General features: G+C 40.7%; 1 protein-coding gene across 4 annotated transcripts in view; it reads right to left on the bottom strand.

The window, feature by feature from the left end:
• BACH2 (BTB domain and CNC homolog 2) overlaps positions 1-18,792 on the bottom strand; it is a 241,817-nt gene that overhangs the window by 54,873 nt on the left and 168,152 nt on the right. For 3 of the 4 annotated variants that reach the window (XM_039531428.1, XM_039531427.1, XM_039531429.1), the window contains one exon: positions 4,218-4,472. In XM_039531428.1, coding sequence (XP_039387362.1) covers positions 4,218-4,460 — 243 coding nt within the window. In that variant the 5' untranslated portion in view covers positions 4,461-4,472. Of the gene's footprint in view, positions 1-4,217; positions 4,473-6,617; positions 6,691-18,792 lie in introns of those variants that run through there. The other variant, XM_039531430.1, reaches the window with a different exon arrangement.

The raw sequence follows: 18,792 nt of genomic DNA, 5'->3' as shown, positions 1-18,792 counted from the left end.
AATGAATATTTTTTGAAATTTAATGTTTTCCAAGAAAAGAATTAATTTGGCTCACTTTTAACAAGAGCTGCTAGGATAAGAGCCTAACAGAAAACTACTGAAAAACAGGACAGTAAAAGTTAAATGTAAAATTTTTGGAGAGCAAATAAAATCAAGTGAGGGGAAAACTTTTATAAAATTAAGATTCATAGACGTGGTTCTTAATAATTCTCCTTTGCAATAATCTATGGATTTATTACATGCTCATTTTTCTAAGGGTTGTCTATATACAAATTAACTAATGGTGTTATCTGAAATCAATTTAGTTGGACCAATGTAAAAGGTTGTGTGGACACTCTTGAGTTGATATAAAAATAGCCTGTACTAATTCGGCTTAAGTTGATTAGGAAAAGGTTTAAACTAAACCAAAACAAGCTACTCTTAAACCAACATAAGAGCATCTAACACAACCATTTGCACTAGTTTAAAAAACAATTTAAATTAAACCAGTTCCACTTTCTGTGGGTACACAAGGTATGATATTTCATTAATTTCAATATGGTAGAAACTAATAGATTTTTTAAAAAACAAAAATGATTTTAAATCAGTTCACCCACTGTTTAAACTAGACAACTATTATAAATTTGATGAGGGTCCAGATGTCCTAATTCCAGTCTCTAAACAGAAAACAAATTTGCAACTTAGCCTTCAAAGGAAGATTTATTATTTTGGATAGTTAAAAATAACTTCTGTTTAAAAAAACAAAACCAACCAACCCAACTCAGATGAGCTAAGTATTGACATTAGGTAAGTATGTTGGTAACTGCTTTTATGCCTTTCTGTACACCAGTGCCACATTTAAGCCTTCACTGGACACTAACTCCTATTTTTATGATTTCACATTTCTGCCATTTCAAAGCACAAAGAGAACCTAAAACCTGATGCCTGTGTGGCTAGTTTAGAAATATTTTTGTTATATTACAAGCCTTTCAGTGAGCTTTTGAGCCACCCGGGTTATTTAAAAAGGATAACTTAAGGGTACTTTTGTTCTTGTGGTACCAGCTATATCTCAAGGTAAATTAGCCTTTTCTAAAAACACCACAGCATTAAGTGTTTATAGAAAACCTCTGAGTCTGAAAAGTTCTTCGCCTAGGATACAGGTATTACCTAGTGAACTAGAAGGACTGCAAAATTATCATAATAAATGTGTAATTAAATGCTTCATCATATTTTCCTGACCCCTCTTGCAAAATTTGAAGGTTTTTTGATTCTGCTAAAGGAAGCAAGAAGCCCAGGCAGCCATCTTTGATGCTGGCATACAGCTTCAAATATATAAAGCAGGGGTTCCCAAACTTGTTCCGCCACTTGTGCAGGGAAAGCCCCTGGTGGGCCGGGCCGGTTTGTTTACCTGCCGTGTCCGCAGGTTCGGCCGATCGTGGCTCCCAGTGGCCGTGGTTCACAGCTCCAGGTCAATGGGAGCTGCTGGAAGCGGCAGCCAGTAAGTCCCTCGGCCCACGCCACTACCAGCAGCTCCCATTGGCCTGAAGCAGCAAACCGTGGCCACTGGGAGCCACGATTGGCTGAACCTGTGGACACGGCAGGTAAACAAACTGGCTCGGCCCACCAGGGGCTTTCCCTGCACAAGCAGCAGAACAAGTTTGGGAACCACTGATATAAAGTATAGGAGCCTATCAAAACAGCCAAATCAGAAGAGCCAACAAAAGTAGAGAAATTTGCATATGCATCATATAGTAACTGAGAAATTTCTGTACTGTGATTATGCATATCCTTGTGCTCCAATTGGTTAAAAATGGTTGTTAGACAATTAAAGAATTTACATACATATATTTATTCAAATAAACAAGTGATCGAACAAATCAGACTTCGTTCTTAGCCTATCAGCACAGGGATTTAAGTATGTAAGAAACCAGTACCTATATCGTATCCCTGCTCTGACTGAAATAGAATTATCTCAGTCAATCTAAAAAAAGTAAAAGACCACTGAAAAGTATTAAAAGCCAGATTCTGGTATAGTTCCACTGACTTCAATGGAGTATGGTAGCAGAGAATTTAGCCCTAAATCTCTATGGCTGTTTTGCATTTTGCTTTTTTTTTTTTAAAGTAACAGTCTCACATTAAACTGAAAATAATGCTTATACTATTTATTTTAACGGCAGTTGTACATAATAGAAATCATGTATGGTTGGAATGATGTTACTTATGTGGTAGGAACAGTCTTTATTTTTTAATAGCAGCGTCATAAGGTATGTTTCATATTCTCTCTTTTTTTTAAAACTACCAAAAGTTGCTTTGCAATAAAGAGACTGCATCCACCACCAAGTTAAATAGGTTTTTCTTCAGTAAGATTATTAACTAACATTGTGTAGAAACATAATGCAGGTACTAGTGTGTCCTATATGATATGAATGAAGTCTTCAGGAAATGGTACTGGACTACAGTTTATTTATGACAAATTATTTTTTACCCCATTTTGTTTTTAGTTTGCAAAGTCACGTTGAAATTAATCGGGTACTTGCCTCATCTATTTCAATTGGGCTGTGTGTAAAATCAGCATAACCGGCAATAATACGGTGTAGAAATATAATGAATAGCAAGACTATCCTAGTCTCTGACATGGTTTAAATGACAACTGTACTGCTCTGGGTGCAGCTTTTTGACTGCCTTAAAACACAAAGGTGATGTACAACTAAACATGCATTAAAGTATCTTTAAGGTCAATTTAAACCTTCAAAAGCAAAGAAATGTAGAGACAACCTGAAAAATATATTTTAAAGACAGGACCTAAGAAGTTAGACACAAAATTATCTGAAGGAGCCAGAGGCAAAGGGGCATTCAATACATAACTGACTGAAGTTTACTGTTTTAGTTTCAGGACTCATGAAGTTACATTGACTGACTTCCACTGGTATTCACTAATTTGGACCATGATGTAACATCAAAGCTACAGTATTATTGTTGTTAATAGTTGTTTTAATATCAACAATAAATGGTGCCTCAGTAGAGCCAGCCCACAAAAATCAGGTACGTGAAAATTTTATGTAAATAGCCTAATTTTAAAAATGTTATTTTAATTCCAATGGGTATAAAATAATTAATGCTGAAACAATTTGTTAGTCTCATATCAGACCCTAGAACATCATTTACCTACTGATCAGGTAGCTTCATGCTCCTCTGACACGCCATAGATAACATCTTTACTACCACTGCATGCCTGTACAAGAGAGCAAGAGGACATAGCAGCCCCAGTGCACCAGGTGAGTTACCTGGCACAGTGTACTTCCACCACAGAGCAGTGGGAAGCCGAGTATTTTGTGACTCTGATGTGTCCAGGGGTTGCAGTCCAACACAACATCTCCTCATGGCAAAGCCACAAGTGAGCCCTGTGTAGCTGTTAAGTCAGATTGATGCATGCTAGGGAATCGCAATGGAGTGGGAGCCAGCAGGTGTGATTTCATGGGAAACAACAACAAAAGGTAAACTTTTCAGTGAGCTCTGTCTTTAATGCCCCCTGTCCACTGCCATTTGGATCATTCTGTATCTTTAAACACCTACAAAATTATTTTCCAAAATAATTTGTTCAGCATAAATCACGTGGCTTGAGGCAGTTAAATATCATACTAGTGATGAGCGGAAGGGAAAGGAAACAAGGCTGAGCGAGAAATACAGGGAAAGGAACAAGAAGAACCAAAATACTCGCTGCTGAAAAGGGAAGGGTGGCAATGAGACCCAAAATAATGTGACAATTCAAATGGTTTTTAAACAATAACCCACTTTCTGAGAGCCAAATGGCCCTTTTAAATTTCCTGTCTAGAAAACCAGAAGAATATCAGGGTCTAGATAATGTACTGAATAGAGCTATATTCATTAAGTGACCTCTGTTTGGGTACTATTCTTTTAGCAGTGGTGAGAAAAGTAAGCTCAAACATTTTAAAGCTTTGCTATAGTAACTGGTTTGAAATGCTGGCTGCTTTTTTCCAGCAGAGATGATTCTGTGAATACGTTCATTCTTTAACTCTCAAGGGGTATCCAACAATTCTTAACCAACCAAAACAGAAAAAATCACATCAACAGTCATGCAGAGGCAGATCCTAGAATCTGTGCTACATTTGGATTTATCTTTTAAGACCTTGAGGGTTAGCTGGCTAATAGCGAGTACACCATTACTGCCATGTAAGAGGGGTTTGTTTTTACAACAGAGGAATAATGACATACTGTACCTCCTCTGGCAGGCTGACAACCAGGTCATTTTCCGTCTGCCCAACCAGCGCCTGCAAGAAGTATTCACTGCAAGCAGCCAGCACAGCCCGGTGGGCTCGAAACTCTTTCCCCTCCACAATCAAAGTCACATCACAGAGAATATCCTGCTTCCGCTGGTCATTTAGGCACAGGAGGATATTGGTACAATGGACTGTTGACTCATACACATACATGGGGGATTCAGTCTTCTCATCCACAGACATTCCGTTCACACCCTAAAATAGAAATAGCAACAATAAGGAGAGATACTGCTGAAGAGTTATTACAGCAATCAAAATTTTAACAGCGAGAGCGAGATAACATCATAATTTGCGTCCTGCAAGATCTAGGCAGCAAAACTGAAGAACTGCTGATCAGCACATTAATTCTTAGTCTGAACAAAGAACTCAGGAAAGTTACTTGGAAAGACATTTACATTACAAGCCTTTAGTCTACCCACTTTGTAGGCTTTTCCCCCCGCTCTCCCAATATAAAATCAAACTAGACTTCAGACTAGTCCACAAAATGCCTACAAATAAGACTACCAATAAATACTTAATTCTTTAATTTTATAAGTAATTACACATACAATTTTGGAAAATTATAGTAAAAATAAAAATATGAGAATACTGGGTCTTCCACAGAGAGAGAAGGTTTTGACCCTTGTCCTTCTGTTGTGTAATGGCAAGAAGCTTGACATTTAAGTTGAGATGTGTACATTCAGGTGGAAAGCGCTTTTAGAATTTACACTGAAAACCCAGGCTTAACTGCGAAGGAGCCGGCAGTTGTACATGACAGAAAGAACCCACCTAACTATGATGATTTCATTTCCTATTGTCTCAATAACAGATCTAGTTATTTTTAAAGATCAATGGGGGGTGTGAAAGCTTTTTAGAATTAATTTATTCCCAGGTGTGGCTGAAGCTATGCAAATTCATTGGCTGTTTAAGACATTTACGGAGAAAGCAAAAGTAGTTTCTATTTCTTATCTTTCCAAATTAAGAATCCAAGGTCCTAGTCTTACAAGCTCATGTATGGGAGGAATTCTGAATAACGTAGCTGGAGTTGACACAGCATAGGTTGACTTACTGCGCTGCATCGACGGGAGATGCTCTCTGATTGACTTACCTTACTGTTCTGGGGGAGCTGGAGTCCACCAGAGAGCGCTCTGCCGTCGATTTAGCGGGTCTTCATTAGACCCACTAAATCAACACCCGCTGCATCAATTGCACCGGTGTCGATCTCCCCAGCAGTGAAGACAAGACCGAGGTATCATGTGGGTGCAGAAGAGTTTGCCCTGTCTAGAAATTTGTAGAACCATGGGTTAAATAATTTCTGACTATGCATTTGTATGATGCATAATATCCACTGCAAGAGTGTGAACAGGGAGATTCCTTATCTATTCCTGATATACAACTCCCTGTACAGTTGAACAAAATTATTTTTTCACTTACTTTCAACATCATCACTTGAGGGACCCCATGTGTATCTGAATAATTAAAATAATTTATTCCCCACTCTCCCATATCTTTATGGAGAGTTCTGTTTAGCACCGAAGTCAATCTTCTTGTTTGCTTTGCTTTCTCATTCTAATTTCTGTGGCAAGAAAAACAATGGAAATGTATTCTATGCTATATTTAGCCTTGGCAGGCAGAATTTAATTTTTATTTTTGGATAATTTCAATGGATAATATTGATGTTTATTTTTAAGCATTTTTTTAGATTATCAAATTCACTTTCCACGGTTGCAGGAAATTATGGGGGGGAGGGTCCAGACAATAATTATTTACTGACATTAGACATAAAGATTCAAAAAGTTAAAGCTTTATAACCAGTACAACACACATTGTCAACATCACATATCAAAATATACGAAGTATATATCCTTAAATCAAACTAAGTTCTCAAGAAGCAATTTTTTTTTAATTTTGCCTATCTGTCAATTTCAATTATCATTGATGGAAATTTTGTTGTTGGTTTGTGTGTGTACAGTGAAATCAACATTTAATGTCAAAAATCTAATCCTTCCAGGCCTACCTATCAGGGAAGGTTCAGAGCCTTTACAGGTAATGGTTACAAACCAATTTGTTTTGATACAATATAGTTTACATTACAAATAACTGAATATACAGTAGGAAACTGATGCAAAATTCCTCATTTGTTAAAAGCAGGTCTTTTAGACAATTTTTACTTTGATAATTTTAGTTCTGTGGGTGCTTGTACTTGGTAAACTCAATTCAGTGCTATTTCTGTTGCTCCAGATTGAAACCCAGATATTTTTCCTAACAATCAACCTGCTGCAAAAGATCCTATGCATTCAAAAATATAGCAGGAAAAGGCTTCAGAATGGACCTGTTTTCTACATGTAAAGGTATACTCACCTTTTCAATCCAAGAATATTCCTCAACTCAGCTGTATAACATAGGTCCTAGAACTTCTCCAAAGTAATTCCTAGAGCACATACATAGATGATATTCTGTCTGATTAGGGACAGTAGCAATGGATTAATACAAATGAAGTTTTAGACTTCTGTAAAGCAGAGAGACCATGATTGAGATCTTGCTTCAATACAGACATCCAGATTGCTGACGCTGGCATTCCAGAACTACTGTGGGAATTCCTAACAAAATGCTTATGATTTATGAATATTTTACATTTACTGATGAAGGCCAAGACTTTCAATAGTAAGTGCCTAAGGTTAAGATCCTAAATAAGTGGCTTGATTTTCAGAAGTGCCAAATACCAGTCATCTCCCTCTCATTTGATTGTGTCTTTTTATAGGTATACACACAACTATCTATCTACAGTTGAGGAGTGTCATTTTGGTTTTCTGCAGTTTTACTCTGTGTTATGGGTTTGCTTTCTTAAATTGAGAAAATTTACACTCAAAAATTCTTCTCATGAAGTGAGATTAATGATCAGAAATGGCTGCAATCATTTTATTAGGATTATGGTAATGTAAAAGAGAAAATGATACTCAGCTCAGCCCACTCACAGCTTTCTGTATAACTGATCTTAGATGCTAATGATAATGTAAAATAATGTTTTAAGTGGTCACTCTTGAGTGGTGTGAAATGTAAGATTTTACAAGAAAAATCTAGTGGGAAAATCTGAAAGTCGCAAATGACAATTAAATGGGGAATGCATATTTTTTCAGGCAAATCTCATGTCTGTAATGTCTGAGATGATTCTGAAACTGTACAAGAACCTGAAACCTGGCAGATAATAAAAAGAATCAACGATATTTTTAGTATTTAAAAAAAAAAAAAAGAAAAAAGACACTTTGCCTGAAGTTGCATTTAGTACAGTAATAGCACAATAAGCAAATATTTGTGTGAATCAAACACTGAATTCTTTGGTTACTATTTAGTAATTTCCTTCTTTAAGTATTGCTCTTATCAAAAAATTTTTAAAACATTTATTATAAAGCTAGTGGAATGGTGAGAACATCACCATGCATTTCCTCACTGGTTACTCAGCAAGCTTTTAACTGATAGGAAAAGTGTTGGCCTACAGAGGTCCTGATTTGAATTTGACCTGTACTGATTGTCACCAACAGCCATTTCCACTGCAGCCAGTGGCTACTGGGTGCCCCATATGAAATGAATTGGTGGTCTAAGCTAGTTTCTTGTACCCCAGACAGTTATTTGTTGCCATATGCTATAGCAGTGGAAGTGGAGGGTCCAGGCAGCCTTTCTATAGCAAACCCCCATGTTGGAGAGGGGAGGCAGAAAAGGCTCTTATTAATTCAAGTATTGTGTGAGGTCATCATTTGGCCCATATGAAGACAAAGATAACTATTTACTCAATGATGTGCAAGCATTAGGTCAGGGATACGATAGTGTGAGAGACAGATACTCTAAACCAGCGGTTCTCAAACTTCATTGTACCGCGACCCCCTTCTGACAACAAAAATTACTTCATAACCTCAGGAGAGGGGACCAAAACTGGAGCCCGCCTAAGCTCTGCCAAAGCCCGAGCCCTATAGCTCCGGGCTGGGAGGGCCAAGCTGAAGCTCAAGGGCTTCAGCTCCATGCAGTGAGCTTGTAATCTGAGTCCTGCTGCCCAGGGATGAAGCTCTCGGGCTTTGGCTTCGGCCTTGGGTAGTGGGGCTCGGGCTTCAACCCTGGGCCTCAGCAAGTCTACGCCAGCCCTGGCGACTCCATTCAAAGGGGGTAGCGACCCACAGTTTGAGAACTGCTGCTCTAAGCACATCTGCTGTAATATGCCAGAGAAGGTTTATCGGGTGTTGCCTCAAATTGACTACAACATTCAATTTTAGCATGAAAGCCAGCAAGTAAAACTGTATAATTTACCATTAAGAATCACAGCACCGGATCCAGTGCAAAATGAATGGCATGAAATGCAAGCAAACATACTATAGAGACTGCATTAAGCCTTGTAGAAAAGGTTCCTCTCAGTTCTCTCTTGATCAAGTTAAGAGGATCGATGAAGTGTTGTATTTTTTAGCTCCATTTAATAAATTACATTCTCTAATTCATTTTTTCAAAAACCAATCACTTAGAATAAGGGTCTTAAGAATAACTAAAAAGAACTGCTTGAGCACAAGTAAGAATCCCAGGTCAGGCTTAGTTCGACTACATAGCAGAAGTGCACAGAAATTATCTGACAATGTTTCTTGTCCAGTAGGATGCAGACAGTATTCTGAGCTTTTCTACTGTTACACTGGCTGCAAAAGATGCCACAGGGAATTCACGTGAAAACAGCTATTTGAAGTGCTAGTCTAGAAATAGTTTATACTCCTTTCAGGATTAAAAACCCTATACATCTTTGTAGAGGGAAGCCGTTTAGTGCTTCAGACAATATGTAATGTAGTTCTAAAGTGGAAATAAGGAAAACTGTTTAACAGGTCCCATCTCCCCACTTTCTCCTAAGTATTTTGCTCCATGACGATTACTTGCTTAATAATAGCAGAAGTTTGTTATTAGAGAAAACCTATTAAAGTTTGACCCATCAGTTAGCAAGTTCCTTAGAGCTGTGGAAAATGACCAGCATTAAAATCTATTATTGTGAGCTCTTAATTATTTACATTCCCATAACAACAAAGGAATAATTTATAATCAATATAACCATTTATAACTTTGCTGCAATCCCTTAAAATAAACTATTGAAAAGCTTAATGATTAATTCAGCAGTTTCGAGAGCTCACTAACAACAGTAGACTATACACAAAGGTCTCTTCAGTGAACTCATTATTTAATTAATAAATGTTGAACACTGAACAGTTCATAGTCATCTGAAACTCCCCAGTATTGTGTGTTTTTAATCAATTAATTATCAATTACGACATCATAAAACATCAGCACAAAAATAGAAATAATGAAATTTAATTATACATTATTCTTCTTAGTTGCCACAAATACTATACAAGACTGATTTGGATTAATAATTCATATAGCAATAAAGTATCAGGAAAGATAATTATACAGTGCCACAATTCTCACACTGATTTTGGTAATTACAGATTACAACCATGTTAGCAATTTAAAAAGGTTAGAGAGCAGGAGTAATTTGCTATGTCATCCTCAGATACAGTAATGTCTTTTTCTTTCAGCACCAAAGATAATTGAAAATACAATGGATCAGTCAAGACTGCATGGGCCTGCCTACTGCCAAATATACTGTACCTGAGCCTTAGATCCTTTGTAACTGAGTCCTTAGTGATCAGCTTCTTGTATTGTTTAAATAACCTGTGCTGCAAAGCACAAGGTAAATTGCCAAGTGAACCCCTCCCCCCCAAAATAATAAAATATTCTTCAATAATTAGAAATGAGATCATGGACTATACTAGAGGACAATGAATAGACGCAAAGTCTTTACATCCAATATCACTATTGCCTATGCAGGGTGAATAGTAGAGCTAGTTGGTCGGTAAATGCTGATTCATTGAAACAGTTTCTCAGGTCTGGGAGGGAATTTCTGGGGAGATACAGGAAGGTCAAGCCATTCACTGGCCTACTGGTTATTCTGGGGTGGGGAGGTGTCTGTTTTTCACAAAAAATTGAAAAGGTCACGATTTGGCTACAATGTGGAATGAAAACTAATTTCAAAACCTCAATTTTTTTTTGTGAAACAGAGTTCTTGTTTTCTGGCCAGCCCTATAGAATAACACATATGGAAGCTGTCCAACCCTACTGCTAAGGCGATTTATATAATGTGACCTGTCAAACTCCTCCAGGTTTTGTGCTCTTCCACATGCTTAGAGTTAGTTGAGAATACTGAAAATTCATTCCTAACCTTAGAATAGATGGGGACTTATTAATATGTACAGAATTTTGGAAGCTTACTTATTGTACAGTTGTGCATAAACACAGCAGAATATTGGCTATAGAAAGTAGAGAGGTTCTAGTGCAAAAACAGATTGTAAGCTCCTTCAGGGCAGAACTAGATTTTACTGTACATTTGTGTAGTGCTTAGCACAGTATGGCCCTGATACTTGTTAGGGGCCTTTAGGTATGACTGCAATATAAATAAAATTAAACACACCAATAGAATAGTGACAATGTATAGAACTAAGTGATTACTATGGATGTCTTCCAGTTTTGGAAAGATCCCTATCTTTGATTCATTCTGATGAACACAAAATAAAGGGAGTAAACATCCATGATCTGACAAAGGAGAAGGCTCCCAACTTTTCATGCGTAACTGTAATTTGGCTGGATGACACTGCAAGACAGTTGATTTCAGCTGGATGCTTGGTTCAATATAAATTGAGGGAGACTGTGCTATTTTCACCCAATTGAGACAGCATAGTAGGCCTCATGCCATGAAACTAGAACTAAATGTATACATACTTAGATGTCTGTATACTAATGCCAGAAGTATGGAGAATGAACAGGAAACAGCCTGGTAGACAGACACCTCCCAGCAGGGCCGGTAAAAGTGGCCAGAAGGCAGGGCGTGGGGGAGTGGGTGTAATGCACTTGAGAGGGTGTGGAAGATGTGTGTGTTGGGGCACTAGGGAGCAGGGGTTCTGTGTATGGTGCTTGGCAGTTGTGGTGGGGCTGTGGGCAGGGAGGTGCTGGACAGGGTGGTGTTATGCACGGTGCTGCGCATTTGTGGAGGGGGTCTGTGTGGGCTCTCGGAGGGGTGCTCATGTTGGGCAGGGGGCAGCGGGGTACTGTGTGGTGTGGTATGGGCCCATCCCCAAAGGGAAGGGGCATGCTGGCAGCACAGGGCCAGGGGGGCCACTGTGCATTTGGCAACTGCTGGTTTGTAAATAGTACCCTCGTACTGGACTGGGCGTAGCAGGGCTGCCCCTGCCATGCCATGCCCCATTGTCCCTGTCTGGCCACTCGCTCTGGGGACTGACCTCCCCGTGCCATGCTCCATTGTCTCCATGGGGTCCCACAAGGGTTAATCCGGCCCTGGCAAGTGATCATGAAATGATAGAGTTCATGATCCAATAAGTGGTAGAAGGGAAAACAGCAAAATAAAGACAGTGAACTTCTAGAAGGCAGACTTCAGCAGACTCAGAGAACTGGTAGGTAAGATCCCACAGAAAGCAAATCTAAGGGAAAAAAGAGTTCAGGAGAGTTGGCAGGTTTTTAAAGAGAGGTTATTAAGGGCAAAAGAATAAACTATCCCAATGTGAAGGAAAACAAGAAGTATGGTAAGAGACCACCCTAGAGAGCCATACAAAAAAATGGAAAGTAGGTTGAATTACTAAGAATGAATTATATATATATATATAAACCCAACAACAAAAGCTCATAGGGACATAATTAGAAAGGCCAAGGCACGAAAGGAGATTAAACTTTATGTCCCTAGCTAGTTTAACAAGAAAACATTACAAATACAGTAGAAGCAAGAGGAAGACCAACGACAGGGTAGGCCCATTACTCAAAGAGGAGGGAAAGACCATATCAATGGACGAAGTGTTAAATGACTTTTTTTGTTTCAGTTTTCACCACAAAGGTTGGCAGTGATCAGGTGGCTAGCATAATGAACATCAGTGTAAATGGAGCAGAAACTGAGGCTAAAATAGGAAAAGAACAAGTTAAGAAGTAGTTAGACAAATCAGAGTCTTCAAGTTGGCAGTGCCTCACAAAATGCATCCTAGAATACTTAAGGAACTGGCTGGAGTGATCTGAATCATTTTCTGAAAACTTATGGAGGACAGGAGAGATCCTAGAGAAATAGAAAAGGGCAAATATAGTACCTATCTAAAAAGAGGGAAATAAGGACAACCCAAGGAATTACAGATCAGTCAGCTTAACTTCGGCACCCAAAAAAATAATGGAGCAAATAAACAATCAATTTGTAAGTATCTAGACAATAATAAGGTGACATACAATGATCAACATGGATTTGTCAAGAACAAATCACATGGAATCAACCTAATATCCATCTTTGCGGATAAAGGGCTTTGTGGATAAAGAGGAAGCAGTAGTTGTGATATATCTCGACTTTAGTATGGCTTTTTGACCGTCTCATTAGCAAACTAGGGAAATATAGCCTAGATCAGAGGTGGGCAAACTATGGCCAGCAAGCCGTATCCGGCCCACCAGCTGTTTTAAGCCAGCCCTCAAGCTCTGGCTGGGGAGCAGGGTCTGGGGCTTGCCCTGCTCTGGCACTCCAGCCAGGGCGCAGGGTTGGGGGCTGCTCCAGGTGGCTCCCAGAACAGCCGTATGACCCTGCTCCAGTACTCCAGCCGGGGACCAGGGTCAGGAGCTGCTCCACATGGCTTCTGGAACAGCGGCATGCCCCGCCCCCGCATCCCTCCAGCCTGGGAGCAGGGTGAGGGACTGCTCCATGCAGCTCCCTGAAGCGTCTCCTACGTGCTCCAATGGCCCCCTCCGATGTTCCAATGGGAGCTGCAGGGGCAGTGCCTGAGGACGGGGCAGCGCGCAGAGCCACCTGGCCGCACCTCTGCATAGGAGCCAGAGAAGGGACATGTCACTGCTTCCAGGAGCCGCTTGAGGTAAGCGTCGCCCAGAGTCTGAACCTCTGAGCCTCTCCCCACGCCCCAATCCCTTTTCCCAGCCCTGATTCCCCTCTTGCCCTCTGAAACTCTCAATCCCAGCCCGGAGCCCCCTCCTACACTCAAACTCCTCATCCCCAGCCCCACCCCAGAGCCCACACCCCAACCCCACTTTTGTGAGCATTCATGGCCCACCATACAATTTCTATTCCCAGATGTGGCCCTTGGGCCAAAACATTTGCCCACCCCTGGCCTAGATTAACCTACTAGAAGGCGGGTGCATAACTGGTTGGAAAACTAGTCAAAGAGCAGCGATCGATGGTTCACATTCAAGCTGGGAGGGCATATTGAGTGGCGATCCGCAGGGGTGTGTCTTGGGTTCAGTTCTATTCAATATCTTAATAAATAACTTGGATAATGGCACAGAGAGTACACTTATGGTTTGCAGACAATACCAAGCTGGGCAGGGTTGCAAGATCTTTGTAGGGCTGGATTAGGGTAGTAAATGATCTAAACTAAGTTGTGAGAACTGAAGACACCCTCATATACTTAGATGATCTCATTTGTTTCCACAAAAGATGGGAGAAACATCTGCCAGGAGTGAAAATGATTCTAAAGCTTTTTAAAGAGGCAAGGTTTAAACTTTCAGGAAACAAATGTCAGCATGTGAGAAGCTGTAGCACCTTCCCAGGACACAGTGAAGATGGGTTGGAGCACCAATCCCAGAAACTGAATGCTATAATGGACTAGAAGTTTTCTACAGATGTATAGGCAATACAGTGGTTTGTTGGCCTTTGTGGATTCTACAGGAAGTTTGTACAACATTTAGCTGGTATAATGGTGCTGCCCATTCTGCAAACTAAAAGCAATTCTGTCTGGACAGAGCAACACCAAAAAGCATTTCAGTGATGGAAAGGAGTTCTAAACCATGCTGTGCTTAAATTCCTGGATCCACCCCGTCCATTACTGGTAACCTGTGATGCTCAAACAGTTGCTGTTGGATTTGCCTTTGAACAAACTGATGACCTGGGTGGGGAGGGATAGCTCAGTGGTTTGAGCATTGGCCTACTAAACCCAGGGTTTTAAGCTCAGTCCTTGAGGGGGCCATTTAGGGATCTGGGGCAAAAATCTGCCTGGGGATTGGTCCTGCTTTGAGCAGCGGGTTGGACTAGATGACCTTCTGAGGTCCCTTCCAACCCTGGTATTCTATGATTCACCTGCAAATAAAATGAGAGGTAAACCAAGTATTTGGCTGCAGAACTGGAGTGTTTGGTTATTGTGGAGGCCCTTGAGGCCTATTTTCTCTATATACAGTAGATGGAATTCAGTTTGCACAGACAACAGTGCCCTGCAGTGGCTCCTTACCCAGTACAATCCAGCATACCTGTGGAGATGGATTCACAAACTGACTGTACAGTCACAGTTCACCATAAACCTGGAAAGCTAAGTGGTTGCAGATGCTCTCAGCCACATGAGGGCAGTGAGAGCCTGGTCTTTTGAGAACATCTGACAAGAACAATCTAAGTCTCTGCTTTATGTTTGGTGCATCAGCAGATCTACTGAAGGAGACCCATATTGGGAGGTTTAATATAATTCAGGAACAATTATCCATTGATCCACCACTTCATGCTGGTGTATGAAGATACCAGGATCATCTTGCCAGCAAACTTACAGAAAACAGTACTAAAGTATTTTCATGACAACAAAGTGGAAGGCCAGCTGAGGTATGAAAAGACACCAAGCCAGGTATTGACATATTTTTTGGCTGGGCATGGCTGCAAATGTTAAGAACTGGTTACTTTCCTGTCTTATCCATCCAGAAAGGAAAGCAAAAGCAAGGAGAGGCAGTACTCTTCAGGGAAAACGCCCCAATCTAGTAAACCATGGGAGTTCATACAGATTGACTTGAAAGATCCACTAGCAGAAATACCAGCTGGAAATTAGTATTTGCATGTAGTGTGTGACATCTTAAACTATGTGGTGACGCAGCTACTAAAGGATAAAAGGACAGACAGCTATGGCTGCACTAATGAAACACGTACGAAACAAGCTGCATCTGCTGTGATCGGAGGAAGAAATGTGAATTGTGGTTATTACACAAGGTTTGTTGATAACTCCAGATAACCAAGGTGAATAACAGTGTCACCAACCCTTTGAGTAATGGAGAAGCAGGAGTGGAGTGACTAAACCACACCACTAGTTCTGTGCTTATAATCTTAGTCAGTGAACACCAACAAGACTGCAATATGAAGATACATGCAAATACAAAAGGTAACTGCAGTCAGCATTCAACTACCCATTACTCTCCTTCTGAGATTATTTTTGGACTCAGCAAACCCATGTTTCCCTCAGATTTCATATTCAGGCAGTAAGAATAGGCAAGACCCCCCTGCACTTACACAGATAGGAGACACAACAAAGTCTTATATCAATGTTCCAGAAAGGGAGGAACAAATGAACTGGAAACGAGCATGCCAGGCACAAGATGCTAGGAAAAAAAGAGAATTACAGTCCCATCCAGGAGGGAGAGAAGATGTGGCTATGCAACTGGAAAAAGCAGCCTCGAGAAAATCCCAAACTTACTCCTTTTAGGAGGGGACATTACATGTAATTAAAAAAAGTAAACAATGTATCTGTGCCGACACAAAAAGCAAGCCCCTTGTAATGCATCAATAACTCATGCACAGATTCATTAAAAGAAAGGGGAGGGCAAACATTGAGGATGCTCATCATCTCAGAGGGATGGAGAAGAGGATTTGGAGTTACTCCAGCAGGTTCCTGTGCCTTCTAATAGGAGACTGGTTGTGGAGAATTGCCAGGCTGTTCTTGGGACTTCAACACTCTGCATTCGGCAACTGTTGGTATACAACAGATAGGCCTGACTTAGAGAACATGTACCTGTATGCACTGATAATCTAGATCCAGCTCTAAGTGATGTCTCCATGACTGAACATAGGACTTGAACAGGCAGAACTACATGGTAACTGCATGGGTGGCAGACTATCTGGATTCCTAGGAGTTACTGTTTTAAGTTATTATTTAACTGGAGGGGAGAAGTTGTAACGATCAGTGCAGACAGCACCTAGATGGTGCGGTATTTTTTATCTTATTATGAAGTTGTTGCCTTTGATATTTTGTTGTATCTGTTCTGTGGGTTTTAGCGGGAAGTTCATTCCTGCCTGTGCGCATTGGAGTTGGTACCTGCAGTTTTCAATAAATCCCTGTGATTCTATAAGCGAGTGTTACAATAGATATATATGTAGAAAGTGACAAACTTGGGAAGAAAAATGTTATAATAATGTCTCCTCTCTTGGTTCCCATTTCTGCTACTCCTTACAGTGCACTGATTATGACAACTGGGGGCTAAACCAGATCCATCACACTACTGCTAAGCATTGCCTCCTCAGAAGCTGTCTAGAGTGGGGTATGCCCAAAGCAGTAATTGTGCCAGGATGACTGTTAGACAAAACAATATAAATATATATTTTTAAATGATCAAAAGTTTCAGTGCACTGGGGAGAGATCACATGGCACTCTGTTGACTTATTTTACTGGGTAGGTTGGATGGGCAGACATAGGAATTTGGTGAAAAAAAATAATCAGGTAAATAATTTCTTCTCTCTCTCCAGAACTCCCATATCTGCCATTCCTTACAGTGTGGTATTTACAACAATGCAGATGCCTACAAGGGAATACAAATCTAAGTATATGCATTTCAAAGTTCCATATGGACTATAATTTGTATTGAGGTACTACAGATCCCAGTACTCATTCCCTGAAGACTGCACTGGCTAAGGCTTGTAAGTCTTACCACGCTTTGAAAAACAAAGTGTGCTGAGGTCCAGGTGACAGCTTTGTAAGAACCTATCAGAGGCTTGAGCTCTTTCTACTCAGGAGGTAGCCAGTGATCTATGGAAGATATGTGAGCTTTTCAGGAAAAGTCTTGCCTTTTGCTTTGTATGCTTCAGATATCAAGCATTGAGCTACTTTACAATTGAGGATTTTGAGATTCTTCTTTCACTAGAGAGTGGTAGAGAGCGCATGAGTTTGATTTTCTGAACTTTTCAGTTTTTGACATATGTATCCTCACCTCTCTTCTGATAACCAGTTTCTGTGCCATCTTATCTCATAAGGCTATTTTTGGGAGAATGAAAAGAATACAACATCCTGAAAAAGAGAACCATACTCGGGGTGAATGCTGCGTCAGTCTTCAGCACTCTGTGGAATGTGCAACTCTGGGGTACTATAGAGAGGGATCCCTATTTCAAAATTCTTCTTGACATTATGAATACGATGAGGAAGGCCAATTTGATAGCGAGTACAGTAACTCCTCGCTTAACGTTGTAGTTATGTTCCTGAAAAATGTGACTAAGCAAAACGATGTTAAGTGAATCCAATTTTCCCATAAGAATTAATGTAAATGGGGGAGAGCTTGGTTGAGGTGGTGAAGTCAGAGGGTCGAAGAATGTGGGATATTTCCCAGGACATGCCTTGCTGCTAAATGATGAACTAGCACTCGGCTGAGCCCTCAAGGGTTAACACATTGTTGTTAATCTAGCCTCGTGCTCTATAAGGCAGCACAAATGGAGGGAGGGGAGACAGCATGGCAGACAGAGACACACACCATGTATATGAGAGAGAGAAAGAGATGCATATTTCCGCAAGCTGAGACGGCAGCTGCTGCCAGGAAGCAACCTCCGTCTTGAGCCCTGTTGTGTATCGCACCCTGCTCTATAGAGATGCGGTAAGCGGGGGGCAGAAGCAGGGGGACACCCTGACATAGGCCCTTTCTTCCCCTGCCCTGCACAGCAAGCAGAAGGCTCCCGGGAGCAGCTCCAAGGCAGAGGGGGGAGGGACAGCTGAACTGCTGGCAACTGATAGCCCACTGGGCAGCTGCCACACAGGGAACTTAGGGGAGTGGGGAGGTAACAGGGGGCTGCCGGTCCACCCTCGTTCCAAGCCCCCACCAGCTAGCTCCAACGGGTTGCTCTTCCTGCAAGCAGTGGACAAAGCAGGCGGCTGCCAAACGCCATTATAAGGGAGTATTGCGCAACTTTAAATGAGCATGTTCCCTAATTGATCAGCAAAGTAACAACGAAACAATACTAACCGGGCGACTTTAAGTGAGGAGTTACTGTAGATATAAACAACCCAAAGGGGTTGAAAGAGCAGACAATACTAAGTATAGAGCTGACAATACTAAGTTTAGGGTCCATGCTGGAAATTATGAGCAGGTGACAGACAGGTTTGTTGTGTTGCTTTCGGCAACCCTTTCACATGACAAATTAAGGACAACCGATTACCTAGATAAACTCTATTACTGTTTCCTTGAGTTTTAGCTCCAGATTAAGCCCAACCTGTACCAACTCCAGTAGGGTTCAACTTTGAGGATTTGTACTTGAATATTTTGAATATTATCAGTGCTTAAAACTGAACCAATTTCTATAATAGTTCTTGTTGGTAGACTCTTTCTGAACGAAACTAGTGGGCTGTTACCTCCTTTTCCAGGTTAATTTTCATTTTTCGCTATACAGTTAATCAAATATTGCTTTCCAGGTCTGTATGCAAAACTGGGCCCCTGGTTGAGGAGGTCCTGCATGGTAGGAGCATAG

Source organism: Mauremys reevesii, linkage group 3, assembly GCF_016161935.1.
Source record: "Mauremys reevesii isolate NIE-2019 linkage group 3, ASM1616193v1, whole genome shotgun sequence".
Classification (NCBI taxonomy): Eukaryota; Metazoa; Chordata; order Testudines; family Geoemydidae; genus Mauremys; species Mauremys reevesii.
The sequence above is the reverse complement of the archived record's forward strand: the minus strand, read 5'-3'. Positions and strand labels throughout refer to the sequence as shown.